General features: G+C 39.6%; 1 protein-coding gene across 5 annotated transcripts in view; it reads right to left on the reverse strand.

The window, feature by feature from the left end:
* DCX (doublecortin) overlaps nt 1–15,091 on the reverse strand; it is a 399,925-nt gene that overhangs the window by 9,859 nt on the left and 374,975 nt on the right. For 4 of the 5 annotated variants that reach the window (XM_070783724.1, XM_070783722.1, XM_070783726.1 and 1 more), the window contains one exon: nt 12,018–12,112. The exons of the other annotated variant lie outside the window; for it this stretch is intronic. In XM_070783724.1, coding sequence (XP_070639825.1) covers nt 12,018–12,112 — 95 coding nt within the window. The remainder of the gene's footprint in view (nt 1–12,017; nt 12,113–15,091) is intronic. 5 annotated transcript variants of the gene reach the window in all.

A 15,091-nucleotide genomic window follows, 5' to 3' on the forward strand; every position in this document is an offset into this window, starting at 1 on the left:
AAGTGGATTCATTTCAGACTTCCAGAGAGCTGCCAGACCCTGAACAAATGGATAACCCCAAAAATGTACCCCATCACCTAATTCCAATTTATTTCTTAATACTTCCATTTCCCACCAATAACTAGGATTCATGACTCCAATACTGCCCCAAGTCTTGTTTATGTCTTGAGGAGATGGGATGATATAGCAAAGGTTTTTTCCACTGTTCCCAGAGCTCTATTTGGAGATCCTTGTGATTACTTGTAGACTTACTTCCCATACGGTCTAAGTCAGTGCTTTTCAAATCTCTCTCTCTCTCAGTCTCTCTCTTTCTCACTTCTTGTTTAAATTTTCTATTCAAATGAAATTTTTCTTGGAAGCCAAATACATGAGACAAATGGAAGCGTAGTTGTTTTGGTCAAATCAGACATGGGGGAGGCAGAATCTCATCCATCCCCAAATGAAGTACCGTTTAAAAACCACTCTTTTCATTTACATTATCAGCAAGATACTAAAGGAAACTGGAAATTTGAGGGTCAAGTCTCTGGGTGATTAAGAGGCTGTCTTTGGTATAAACACAGAACTTCAGTAGAGAACTGTCTAAGAGAATTAGAGAATGAAACTTCTCCTTGAGGTAAAAGAAAAAGTAAAGATGATGAAGGGGGACAAGAATAGGGAGGACAGGGACTTATTTATCTAACATTGAGAATGGTTTTTGCTGAGAAAGGATAGGAAGTCTGTTAGGCCACTTAGAATGGAAACAGAAGTAAAGTATACTCAGGAATCTGAGGGTGTAGTTAAGTAGTACTCTGACACTGAATAAGTCTTTAAGTCTTGGTTTCTTCATCAAGAAAATGCAGAATGTACAATCTGTAAGGTCTCTACCAACTCTGAGGACACTCAAAGAAAGACTGAATCATTAAAACACATACACATACACACACACACAACAAAGGCAACTATAGCAAATGGATTCACTTCTCACCAACCTGCCATCCCTACACTGTAAATCAGGGGTTGGAAAACTTTTTCTGTAGAGGGCTTGCTGACAATAGGAGAGCAATAAAAACATGTAGAATGGAGTTGGGGCAAAGTGGCATACTATGGAGTTGCATCTCTGAAGGGGTTTAGTTCTCCAGAAATTGAGTAGAGTGAAAATTGGACATAGTCAAAGTATCTTTGAGCCTTAGACTTTAAGAATAGTGGAGAGACTCTCTAAAAATCTGATCCTGCATAAATGCAGTAACACTGGAAAAAATTGTCAAAATCAACATTTTCAGAACTCCAGAAATTAACCAAAGGCTTGCAACAACCCCAAAAGTATTTCTTCAAGAAAAATGGCTGACTCTCAGTAAGAATAACAAAGTTTGTGGTGCTTTAACTGGTCCTATTTCCATTCTCTCTCTCCCTAGCTCCAGGATATATTTGCAAACCAACAGCCTCAGAACTACAGTATCTGAAAAATAGCGACCTAGACACCACTAGAGGATGCAGAATGGAACTGGAGTTCCCCCCAATGCCATATTTCCAGACAACTGTCACTATTTGACCTGTCAGTTGATTCCCACTTATGGGGCTCTTCTTTATTTGACCTGACTCAGAGCACACTCACTGTGAACAGCCTTTACAGGCAGCATTAATCAATTGCAATTGTTTAAAATCACAGCTGCCTGATGTGGGGGAAACAGTTGGGGCAAATGAAGCTGCTCAAAACCTTAAAAGGAAAAGCTGGAGAATTCATGTCCATAGGGGACTTTGAAAATCTCTGACAATATTTCCAGGAATCTCTAGGGCCAGGCACATGTTCAGGGTGTATTCTCAAAAAAGACCTGAGAAATTCTTAATCTCTCACTTCTGGTTGGCCTTGAGGCCTTGAACAAACAGCAAGTGAAGGCTAAGGCAAGCCGCCTGACAGCATTGAAATCAGGCTCCAACACACACACACACACACACACACACACACACACAGCCCTTCAGCAGAGGCCGGGAGACTTACTGAATCAAAGTATTTAAGGAAATCTAGCAAAATTATCCTTCAAGAATGAAGAAGAAATCAAGGTATTCCCAGATAAACAAAGACAGAGCTAGCAGACATGTCATATAAGAAATACTAAAGAGAATCCTCCTGAGAGAAATGAAAGGACAGTAACCCACATAACCCATATAAGTAACACACGTAACCCACATAAGAAATAAAGAACAATGGTAAAGATAAATACATAGGTCAAGACAAAAGAAGTTATTATAAATTTATTTTTCTAACTCTTTTCTTCTATTATCCAATTCCAAAGACAACTGCATAGAATAGTAATTATCAAGATGTGTTGGTGGACTTATTATGCATGAAGATGTAATTTGTATGTGAATAAGAACACAAAGGGGTGGGGGATGAACAGAGATATACAATAGCAAAATTTTTATATCAAATTGAAATGAAGTTGATAGTAATCCAAAGTAGATTGTGTCAAGATGTTAATTGTAATCCGCAGGGCAACCACTAGGAAAATAACTTGAAATAAAATTAGTAAAAATACAGCAAGGAAATTAAAACGGTATACTGGAAAGATATCTATTTAACACAAAAAGGACAAACATCCAGGAGTGAAGGAACAAAAAAGACATACACAAAATAGCAAATGGCAGACGTAATCACTAATTTACCAACAATTACATTAAACGTAAGTAAATTAAGCACTCAAATGAAAAGGCATAGACTGACAGAATGGTTTTTAAAACATTCAGCTCTATGCTGTTTGAAAGAGACATAATTTATATTCAAAGACATAAATAGGTTGAAAGTAAAATTATGAGAAAGATTTATCATGCAGTTAGTAAGCAAAAGAGCTCGAGTGGCTTATACTAATGTCGGAAAAAAATAGATTTTAAGGCAAAATCTGTTACTGGAGACAAAGAAGGACATTCATAATGATAAAATATAATTAAAACATATCTGTGCTTTAACAACAGAATACCAACATACATGAAGCAAAAATTACTGAATTAAAGCAAGGAATAAAGAATTCAACTGTAACGGTCAAAAACTTCAATACCCCATCTTCAGTAATGGATAGAATAACTAGGCAGAAGATCAATAAGGAAAGAGAAGACTTGAAAGACAGACACTACAAGAAATTATACATCTAACCTATTCTGTCCAACAACAGCAGAATACACTTTATTCTCAAGGTCCCATGTAACGTTCTACATAACAGATTATATGTTAGGCCATGAAATGAGTCTCAATAAATCTGAAAGGGTTTAAAATCATACGCAGTATGTTCTACAACTACAATGGAATTAAATCAGGAAGCAATAACAGAAAGATATTTGGGAAGTTCACAAATATGTGGAAATTAAACAACACACTGCTGAATAGTCAGAAATCACAAAGGAGATTGGAAAATACAGTGAGATAAAGGGAAATGAAATCACAGTATACCAAAAGTTTTGGGAAGCAGCTAAAGCAGTGTTCAGAGGAAAATTTACATGAAATGTTCAGAATATGCTAACTCATAGAAACAGAGAGTAGATTAGTGGTACCAGGGGTGTGGGTAGAGGAGAAAGAGGCTGTGACTACTAACAGGCATAGGGTTTCTTTTGAAAGTGATGAATACATTCTTGCATAACTTTGTGATTATTCTAAAAGCCACTAAACTGGACATTTTATTTAAAAAGGTGAATTTTATCTCAATAACATGTTGTACTAAAAAGTAGTACCTTTGAAAAATCCTTCACATTGACAATTGAATACTATATATTTCAATTTTACTTTTTAGTGTAGTTGAATTATAATGTTGTGTTCATTACTGCTGTATAGAAAAGTGACTCAGTTATACATATACGCTTGCTTTCATAGTTTTCCATTATGGTTTGTCACAGGTTATTGAATATAGTTCCCTATGCTGTACAGTAGGACTTTGTTGTTTATCCATTCTGTATACACCAGTTTGCATCTGCTAATCCCAAACTCCCAATCTAACTCTCCCACCCCTCTCCTCCTTTGCAACCACCAGCCTGTTCTCTATGTTTCTGGTTCTGTTTCATAGATAGGTTCTGAATCTTGTTTATGTGACTCCTGAGCAGGTAACCCTATATAGCAATATGCATATATCGGTATATAGCGTATACAGTAATATTCAGTGTGTAATGATGTGTACAAATGTAAAATACAGTTTTGTAGTAGTTTTGCTCTATGACTATATTGTGACCACTGATGAATTCCATAAATTTACACATAAATGCAAGTCCACTGTAGTAGAAAGAGCACAGGATTAAGAGCCAGGAGAACAGTCCTAAGCCTAGCTTCCTCTTTCAGGATCTTTGCTTTTATATCTGAAAATTGAGGAAGATGAAGACTATAAGATCTTTATGTTTTGTTCTGGCTCTAAAATTCTATAAAATATAATGTGGACCATTACATTTTGCTTTTCTCTAGTTATACCAAAGCCAGGGGAAGGGAGGCAGGCACTGCCAAGTTAGTGAACTCCCTGGGCAGTCTTCAGGCCAGCACACGAGGGTCTTTTTTCATTATGGAAGTCACTTTGAGTCCCACCACACTGAACACTGAACCATTGGACTTCAGTGTAGCTCTGAATCATTCATGTAATAGACACTTTAGTGTAGTTGGTTGGCTAGTGAAAATAATTATCTGAGAGGATTGTGGAAATAATTATCTGAGAGGATTATTCCAGACTGTTATCTCAGAGGAAGAGGAGACAGGCCTGGGGTAGAAATGGGAGGCTACTCCACTTGCAGCTGCTGTGACTTGTAATGGGTGTGGTGAGACGTAGGCTATGGAGAAAATCCAGAGGACTAGGCCTAGGTATGAACTTCCGTACTTCTATCCTCCATCAATTTCTTTAGTATTCAAAATATATTTTCTTGCATGAGTAGGACACTGTTCAGGGAAAGAAATTATCTCAACATTCTGTTTTTGTTGATTGATATGTAGAAATACAGAAACACACATATTGCTTAACAATACAAATAATTTGCACCTGAAATTCATTTGCTTAGTCCCCTGGAGGCCTACAGAACAAAATGTTTGTAACAAATACAGCTGTGCTGGCGATACTATTGCTTTAGAGAAAACAAAAACTTGGTCTCTGGTCCAAGAAGCTTATAGTCCAAAGGAAGTCAGAGAGAAGTTTTGAGAAACCTGGCTTCCAGTTTGGGTTTGCTTTTTCCCAAATGTGCCCTGTCCTTTTCTGATGGTGTGGCTTTGTTCTTGCTGATTTTTTTTTTCTGAAAGCTGGAATGCCTGTTCTCTTCACCAGCCATCAAAAGCCTACCCAGGCTTTAAGGTTCCAATGTCGCCTAGTTTGTAAAGCTTTTCTGTCTCCCACAGTTGGATGTCTTTCCTCCTCTCCTTTGTGCTCTTGCAGTTTTTTGTTCACTCTTGATTACACTACCAAAATCCACTTAGAGTGGTGTCTGTGATTTAAGGTTCAGGACCCTGCTTTATTCATCAAACTATCTCTCTAAGCACTTCCAGGATGACAGAAGAAAAGAGTTTGGAAACACAGAGGATAATGTATATTTAAATAATGTTTGTTATGTTTTCAAATACTATGTCAAATACATTTTCCTTCAATCTCCAGGCAACTTGGCAAGCAAAATGCCTCCAAATTTAAAGCTATGAGGGTGATCACTAATCTGGAAATTTTTTTTTAAATAAATGAAAAAGTTTCCTTGCGCTTCTAGGCATTTTGAACATCTTTAATATGGTGTGTGCGTGCTAAGTTACTTCAGTCATGTCTAACTCTTTGCGACCCTATGGACTGTAGCCCACAGGCTCCTCTTTCCATGGGATTCTCCAGGCAAGAATACTGGAGAGGGTTGCCAGGCCTTCCTCTGGGAGATCTTCCTGACCCAGGGATCAAACCCATATCTCTTATGTCTCCTGCACTGGCAGGTGGGTTCTTTACCACTAGCACCACCTGGGAAACCCCCTTTTATATGGTAACTTCTCTGAAGGGTTGAATCATACTGGGGTTGTCTTTATGACTGGGCACCTTCTTTTTCTCATCTGTAAAATGGAAACACTAATCTGCCTTATCCCTTTTGCAGGGTTATCACAAGGGTAAATGAAAAAATGGCTATGCAAAAAAGATAAAGCAGGATGAAAATGCAAAATGTTGTTCTCATTAACTATACAAGGATTTGCTTCATGTTCATATTGCAGCATTCGAGTATGCGGACTTTGGCTAACCTCATCACAGCTGCATTAAAAAGGATTCTCCATGAGTTGCTTAAGAGGAGAAGCCAAGCGGCTGATTACAGCTTAGGGCCCTGCCACAGCCATCAAAAGTAACCAAAGGGATGCTGGGACTTCAAGTTTGTTTCCAATTGTGCAGAAGGAAAGTCATGGCCTCATCCACCTGCTTCCTGTCTCCACCATGACTCACACCTTTCAGGTCCACTTGGATGGAATTTCAGATGAGATCTGCTTAGGCCCACTGCCCAAGGACCTCGATGGTGCTAAGGCTCAGGTAACTGTGAAAGGAGGAGCAAAAAGCTGAGCCTGAGCCCCAAGAGGACTGAGTCAAGGTCACAACGCACTTTTTAGCTTATTTAGAAAAACCAGTTTGTCCTCCATCACTGGTGGTGTAAGCATGAGGCTACTGTTTCTGATAGGATGCACTGAGTGAGACACAACATCACTTCTATGACATTTCTGTCCCAAATGCACAGTCTGAATTTAACCACAAGGAAACATCAGACAAACCTAAATTGAAAGACATTTCACCAAATAATTAGCCTATGCTCTTCACTTCTATAATATACTTCCCTAAAAGATTTTTGAAAAGATTCAAGAACTTTTCTGAATCAAAGAAAACTAAAGAGACATGACCACTGAGAGCAATGTGCGATCCTAGGTTGGATCCTGGACCAAAAAAAGAATGCTCTTGGGACAACTGATAAAATTTGAATATGGATGAGAGAGCATACAACAGTATTGAATCAACACAAACTTCCTGATTTTACCATTGTACTATGGTTATGAAAGAAAACGTCCTTATTCTTAGGAAATACAGATTGACGTATTTAGAGGTAAAAGAGCATGATGTATGAACTTAATTTAAAATGGTTAAAAATTTAGTAAAGTGTATGCATAATGAGGAGGGAGAAGACCCACAAAAATAAAGTAAATGGGGAAAATATAAAAAACTGGTGAGTCTTTATAAAGAGTACATAGAAGTTCTCTGTATTATTCTTGCAACTGTTTAATTTGAAATATCAAAGTAAAAAGTTAAAAAATTTGTGAAAACTATACCAAAATCTAAATGTTTTTTAAAGTTTGCTTCAGAAAATTATATAATTTATTACTTAATGTTGGTTTCCTTAACCGCCATAAAAGGGCAATTTTTAAATATAAATTTATTTATATTAATTGGAGGCTAATTACAATATTGTATTGGTTTTGCCATACATCAACATGAATCCACCACAGGTGTACACGTGTTCCCCATCCTGAACCCCCCTCCCATCTCCCTCCCCATACCATCCCTCTGGGTCATCCCAGTGTACCAGCCCCGAGCATCCCGTATCATGCATCAAACCTGAACTGGCAATTCGTTTCACATATGATATTATACATGTTTCAATGCCATTCTCCCAAATCATCCCACCCTCGCCCTCTCCCACAGAGTCCCTAAGACTGTTCTATACATCTGTGTCTCTTTTGCTGTCTCGCATACAGGGTTATTGTTACCATCTTTCTAAATTCCATATATATGTGTTAGTATACTGCATTGGTGTTTTTCTTTCTGGCTTACTTCACTCTGTATAATAGGCTCCAGTTTCATCCACCTCATTAGAACTGATTCAAAGATAATTCTTTTTAATGGCTGAGTAATACTCCATTGTGTATATGTAGCACTGCTTTCTTATCCATTCATCTGCTGATGGACATCTAGGTTGCTTCCATGTCCTGGCTATTATAAACAGTGCTGTGATGAACATTGGGGTACACGTGTCTCTTTCAATTCTGGTTTCCTCAGTGTGTATGCCCAGCAGTGGACGGCTGGGTCATATGGCAGTTCTATTTCCAGTTTTTTAAGGAATCTCCACACTGTTCTCCATAGTGGCTGAACTGGTTTGCATTCCCACCAACAGTGTAAGAGAGTTCCCTTTTCTCTACACCCTCTCCAGCATTTATTGCTTGTAGACTTTTGGATAGCAGCCATTCTGACTGGCGTGAAATGGTACCTCATTGTGGTTTTGATTTGCATTTCTCTGATAATGAGTGATGTTGAGCATCTTTTCATGTGTTTGTTAGCCATCTGTATGTCTTCTTTGGAGAAATGTCTGTTTAGTCTTTGGCCCACTTTTTGATTGGGTCCTTTATTTTTCTGGAATTGAGCTGCAGGAGTTGCTTGTATATATTTTAGATTAATTCTTTGTCAGTTGCTTCATTTGCTATTATTTTCTCCCATCCTGAAGGCCTTGCTTATAGTTTCCTTTGTTGTGAAGAAGCTTTTAATTTTAATTAGGCCCCATTTGTTTATTTTTGCTTTTATTTCCAACATTCTGGGAGGTGGGTCATAGAGGAACCTGCTGTGATTTATGTCAGAGAGTGTTTTGCCTATGTTCTCCTCTAGGAGTTTTATACTTTATGGTCTTATGTTTAGATCTTTAATACATTTTGAGTTTATTTTTGTGTATGGTGTTAGAAAGTGATCTAGTTTCATTCTTTTACAAGTGGTTGACCAGTTTTCCCAGCACCACTTGTTCAAGACATTGTCTTTTCTCCATTGTATATTCTTGCCTGCTTTGTCAAAGATAAGGTGTCCATAGGTGTGTGGATTTATCTCTGGGCTTTCTATCTTGTTCCACTGATCTGCATTTCTATCTTTGTTTCAGTACCATACTGTCTTGATGACTGTGGCTTTGTAGTAGAGCCTGAAGTCAGGCAGGTTGATTCCTCCAGTTCCATTCTTCTTTCTCAAGATTGCTTTGGCTATTCGAGGTTTTTTGTATTTCCATACAAATTGTGAAATTATTTGTTCTAGCTCTGTGAAAAATACCATTGGTAGCTTGATAGGGATTGCATTGAATCTATAGATTGCTTTGGGTAGTATACTCATTTTCACTATATTGATTCTTCTAATCCATGAACACAGTATATTTCTCCATCTATTAGTGTCCTCTTTGATTTCTTTCACCAGTGTTTTATAGTTTTCTATATATAGGTCTTTTGTTTCTTTCATTAAATATATTCCTAAGTATTTTATTCTTTTTGTTGCAATGGTGAATGGAATTATTTCCTTAATTTCTCTTTCTATTTTCTCATTTTAGTGTATAGGAATGCAAGGGAGTTCTGTATGTTGATTTTATGTCCTGCAACTTTACTATATTCATTGATTAGCTCTAGTAATTTTCTGGTGGAGTCTTTAGGGTTTTCTATGTAGAGGATCATGTCATCTGCAAACAGTGAGAGTTTTACTTCTTCTTTTCCAATTTGGATTCCTTTTATTTCTTTTTCTGCTCTGATTGCTGTGGCCAAAACTTCCAAAACTACTATGTTGAATATTAGTGGTGAAAGTGGGCACCCTTGTCCTGTTCCTGACTTTAGGGGAAATGCTTTCAGTTTTTCACCATTGAGGATAATGTTTGCTGTGGGTTTGTCATATATAGTTTTTATTATGTTGAGGTATGTTCCTTCTATTCCTGCTTTCTGGACAGTTTTTATCATAAATGAATGTTGAATTTTGTCAAAGGCTTTCTCTGCATCTATTGAGATAATTATATGGCTTTTATTTTTCAATTTGTTAATTTGGTGTATTACACTGATTGATTTGTGGATATTGAAGAATCCTTGCATCCCTGGGATAAAGCCCACTTGGTCATGATGTATGATCTTAAAAGGGGCAATTTGAAAAATAAAGTGATACACTGAAAACTCAACGATACAAATAAAATAGTGAGGCTCTGACAAGGCTGTCACCTGTAGCTTATTTTAGTCCTTCAATGGTGAAATTTCTTTTTAGAATTGAATCCAAAAGAAATGGAAAATTAAATACAGCAAACAATGCCCCCCTAAAGCCTGAAAACCCAACCAGAAGAAATGGTTTAGCAATGCACTCATCCAGTGGGCTTATGGGTGGTGGGGCCTCAGACTAAATGAACTGAACATATCAACTGAAAAGTGGAAGGTCTCAAGTGTATGGGTGAAATGAATGCCTAGACTGCACCCTCCCAGCCCTTTGAGGAAGGTACTGGTGGAAGGTACTGGGATAGGTCACACTTCCCAGAAGGAAAGTAAGGGCAGAAATGCGTGGAAGAAAAACACAGTAGGAAACAGTGGAGCATCCCTATGAGGTTCTGTGCAGACAATAGAACAACCAAAGTAGGCTATTCCTCATCCTGGTATGTCCACACGAACAAGCCTTGTTGCTCAGAAGAATCACTGAAAGTTGATGGCTAAAGCAGTTCTCATCCATCTCACAATCTCGGGGTAACACTGGCTATACAGACAGTTCAGCAGATCCTCCTTTGTTAAAACCAAGTAGCTCAAGAGAACAATTCAAAGGTTCCAGCCAGGGTCACTAGCAGAAGTTAAAAGAGTCATTAAAGGAATGGAATGAGCATTAGGAATTATGGCTCAGGTAATGGTCAAGTTAACCAGGAAATTAAAATCCTGATGTAGAGAAAGGGAAATTTAAATGGGTGGCAGGTAGTGGTGTGCTGTTGAATGTGTAATGACCAGCTTTCTGTGTGAGAAAACAATGACTCTGATTTATAGCATTTGTTGAATTCCATGGTGTAAATATTCCCATCATGGCTGAGCTCTAGTTTCTAGAATTGGAAAGCAGTGTACACAGTAAGCTCTCATGAGCTAGTGTAAACCAGCTCCAGCAGACCAAGGATCATAACCTTGGTTAGGACCTTATGTCTTCTGCTGCCTAGCCATGTCACCCCAGTAAGTAACTTCACCATTCTGGGTCTCAATTTCCTCATGTGTAAAATATCAATCCCACAAGATCATTGAGAGAATCAAATGAAACAAATTTACCTCTGTCTCAGATCTCTTCTACCCCTGACCCTCTATGGTTCCGTGATGGAGCTGGCCACATTGTTGGCCTTTTGCCTTTCTCCATCTCATGCCAATTCTTGTGAGCCAGGGGAACACAAGAGAATCCTAGAGGAAGCCACTCTATGGTGTGGTAATCAGAGCAGAGGGCTTCCCTGGTGGCTCTGCAGTAAAGAATCACCTGCCAGTGCAGAAGATGAGGGTTTGATCCCTGGGTTGGGAGGATCCCCTGGAGAAGGGAATGGGAACCTGCTCCAGTATTCTTACCTGGAGAATTCCATGGACAGAGGAGCCTGGTGGGCTACGGTCCATGGGGTTGCAAAAGAGTTGGACATGACTTAGGGACTAAACAACAACAATCAGAGCAGAAACCACATCCATGTGGCCTGAGGTGAGGTGGAAGGCAATGGCCACTGCAGATTTTCGATACAGAAGAGATTTCTAGGTGGAAATCAGTTTGGAAAGTGGAGGTAGAGAATTTCTACAACATCTATTATTTTAATGGTATATTTATTGGGGCTAACTTAGAGGTGTAAAGGGTGCCTAGGGTCAGTGCAATGTATCTATGCCCTCTCTTCCCACAGTGTACCAGAATCGGCCTGGTCATGAAGAATACACAGTGAAATTAGGGTCTGTTCATATTTGAATGTCCCACAAATCTAAAGGGAGTAACTCAGGACTAACTTTCTTTATGACCTTTACAGGACCTAGGATCTTAAGTTGCCCTCAACACCCTGTTTGCTGTGCCTCTGAATCAGAGGGACAAAATCTAAGTTTATCCCCTGGGCCATCATTTGGTGACACAATTAGCTCAGAATGGGGGTATTTGGGTCCTTCATACCGCTTCCTTTTGGTTAAATATAATTAGAATTAAACCGGGGGCCAGAAGAATAAATACAAGTGATTGGAAGCTTGACCCCTGCTGGGATTCCTGGGGCTTCAAGCTAATGGACCAAAAAGTCCAAGTGAAAGGGGGTTTAGTAAGGTATAAGAGACATAATACCTTGTGCTTCCGGAGGCTGCCAGGACTGGTGGGCGTAGAGATGGGAGACTGCTTAGACTTGGGGGTAGAGAGCTGGCTGCTGGAGGTTCCGTTTGCTAGCCCAAGGCAAGAGAAAAGGAAGGGAGAAAAATCAACAGCATACAAAGGAACACGTTATCCTTCCCCTCTGAAGACACTAAGAACATTCAAACGCGCTACACAGACGACCAAGTGATTTGATGAGTAGAACAAAGGTGAAAAGAAACACATTCCTCAGAAAGGCAAGAACTACAATCCTCAGTTAATTAGATCCCCTTGCGGTGCAAGGCGGTAATCTAACCTCCCCCCGCCCCCTTCTCCCCACCTCACCTCCTCCCAAGTGCTTCCAATTACAGGGGTCTGGTTCTTTTCAAACCTTTTTCATATTCATTCCCAAGTCTGACCCTAGCAGCATCTCTGGGAGGTAGTCCGGGAACATGTTACTCTGTTTCAATTTTATAAATGACATAAAAGCGAGGCATGAAGAGGTTATATGCCTCACCTTAAAGGGGAAGGCATGTGAGTGATTTGGGCATGTCCCCTTTGGTGGCAGATGATGTGGTGCAGGACAGCCCTATTATCTATTTCTTCCTCTCTCTATTTTCCTGCTCATCTTTCCCCCCAATCTCTTCCCTACTTCATTCTGGGTGCAAAGAACAGAAGGAAAAAAGGAGAGAGAGAGAGAGAGAGAGAGAGAGTGCTAATTAGGAAGCAGAATGGAAAAGAAAATGGAGGAGAAACAGTGTGAAACATAAAGAGAGGTGCATACAGCAAAATGGGCAGAGGAGAGAATTGAGAATGAGAGAGAGAGAGATCAGGAGTGAAGGAGACGAGAGACAAGAGGTTGCTAGGAAAGAGAAGAAGGAGGAAGTTTGAATTCAGGAGAAAGGCTTACAGACAGAAAAAGGTATTAATAGCCAGAGTCAGGGTGCATCTCCATTTGTCTCTAGTCAGTAAAATGCTGAAAATGAGATGATTTAATATTTAACATCTCTATATTCCATTGTTGTTGCAAATTGTCTTATATTCCCTTGCTGACCAGATTTTTTAAAGATCGAATCATGTAAAAAGCAATGTGGTGCATTGAAGTGGAACAATTAAACAGCTTTCAAAGGGAATACATGTTCAGACATCTCATGCTTAAGTTAATTTATTTTAAAATCTAAGGACCTACATTGTTCCTCTGATATTCTGAAATGTGCTTTTTAAAAAAGGCAAATATCCCAAGGGCACTAGGGGGAGAGGGGAGGAGAAGAGAAAGAGGAGGAAGGGAAGACAGGAGAGAGCGGGTAGAGAGGAAGAGAGACACAGAGAGAGAATAGGAAATTGAAAAAATTGAGCAGGAAGATGGCCTGAGAGTGTTGCTGTTGATCCCACAGGTAAAGCTTAAACTGATGTATCATGAATATTTCCTGAAGATATACTTCCTCTGCACCACTTTGGTAATGTTTCCCTAGGTTCTGGAACCTTCACATCAACTATAGAGATGAAAGAGACATCATTCGGGTAGCTGAATTTATCCAAGTGCAAGTGAGCTGAAAAATGGGTACTTAGGCATCCACCGTCTGGTTTTACCTGTGTATTCACTTGTCTTTAACCCACTCACTGAGAGGCCTTTCTCCCTGTCAGGGCTTCCTGGGAGTCATTCATTCAGTTGGCCAGTAGTTCCAGAGTACTTTCTCTAAACTGAGCTAAGAATTAGACACTGAAGTTTCAGAGATGAGTAAGTCAATTCAAATGGGGAGGCAGGTAAGAATACTGTAGAATAAGTGCTATGACAGACCCAGACAAGTGGTGTTATTGGAGCCCAGCAGAGATGTTTGGAAATCAGGGAACTAGGAGGCAAACAAGAGGAGGCAACACCTGAAAAAAGTCTGGAGAGATGACTCTAGAATAGACAAATCTATAGAGACAGAAGGTCCAATAGATCAATGGTTGCCACAGGCAGGCCAGCAGGAAGCAAGGAGGCTGGAATGGAGAGGGTCTGCGAACAGGTACAGGGTTTCTTGGCGAGGGGTGGGTAAAGATGGTCTGACATTAAATACTGATGGTTGTTGTACAACTCTAAACTATCAACATCCAGTGAATTGTACATTTTAACTGAGTGAATTGTTATGTGAATTATATCTCAATAAAGCCATTAACAGAAGAGGAATTGGAGCTAGTTAGGCAGAGAGGGTAGAAAGGGTAGTCAAGATCAGAATTTCTCTGGAAGGGGCAAAAGGAATGGCAGTGTGAAAGAATACAGTACATTTACAGAAGTATAAATAGCTCCAAATGGCTCAAGCATACATGCCAGCAGTGAGTTAGTTCTGAGAGATGAGACTGGAGTTGATGATAAAAACCAGACCCTGGGGGCCTCTTGCGAGGACTTTAGTTAAGTTTGGGTTTGATGTGTGAAAGAAATCATACATTATCAAATGTACATTTGATAATACATCACAAGTTTGAGACCATCAAAGTTACATTTAAAAACTATGACTCCAGTTGTGGTGGGTGGACTGGATTAGAGTGGGGTAAAGGTAGAAGCAAAGAGATTGGTTGAAAGACAATGCATTCATCCAGGTGAGAGGTGGTGATGGCTTAAATTAAAGCACTGGAGAGGTAAAGCATGGACTGGGAGAAGAAAAGAGACCTAGAGGTCAGGCAAACTTAGGGTGTTAGTACACATACAATGCAAGCCACCCAAAGAGGAACATGACCTGTACCAAACAGCACAGAGACTGGGGGAGGTAGGCTTTGCCAGGGCACTAGGCTTTCTGGTGAATAAAAGAGACACTTTGGAAAAAGCAAGAGTCTATGGAGACACAATGTGGCAAAGGGGCCAATTACTCTGCAGGAAAAGGAAGGAGTTACTACACCACCTGCAGTGCCCCCAGGGTCTCCAAGCAGGACCTGGCCCCCTAGAATTCAAGATGCAGAGCACTCTTGGTCATGAACGTGAACTGACGTAATGCAAGTCTTCCAAAAGAGCCCTGACCTCAGCCAGGAAGTCTCAAAGATGTAGGTATCCCCAGGTAAGTTCTGCCATTTTGTTCTACATGGTTGCTGTGTCC

Source organism: Bos indicus, chromosome X (assembly GCF_029378745.1).
Source record: "Bos indicus isolate NIAB-ARS_2022 breed Sahiwal x Tharparkar chromosome X, NIAB-ARS_B.indTharparkar_mat_pri_1.0, whole genome shotgun sequence".
In the NCBI taxonomy this organism is placed as follows: domain Eukaryota; kingdom Metazoa; phylum Chordata; class Mammalia; order Artiodactyla; family Bovidae; genus Bos; species Bos indicus.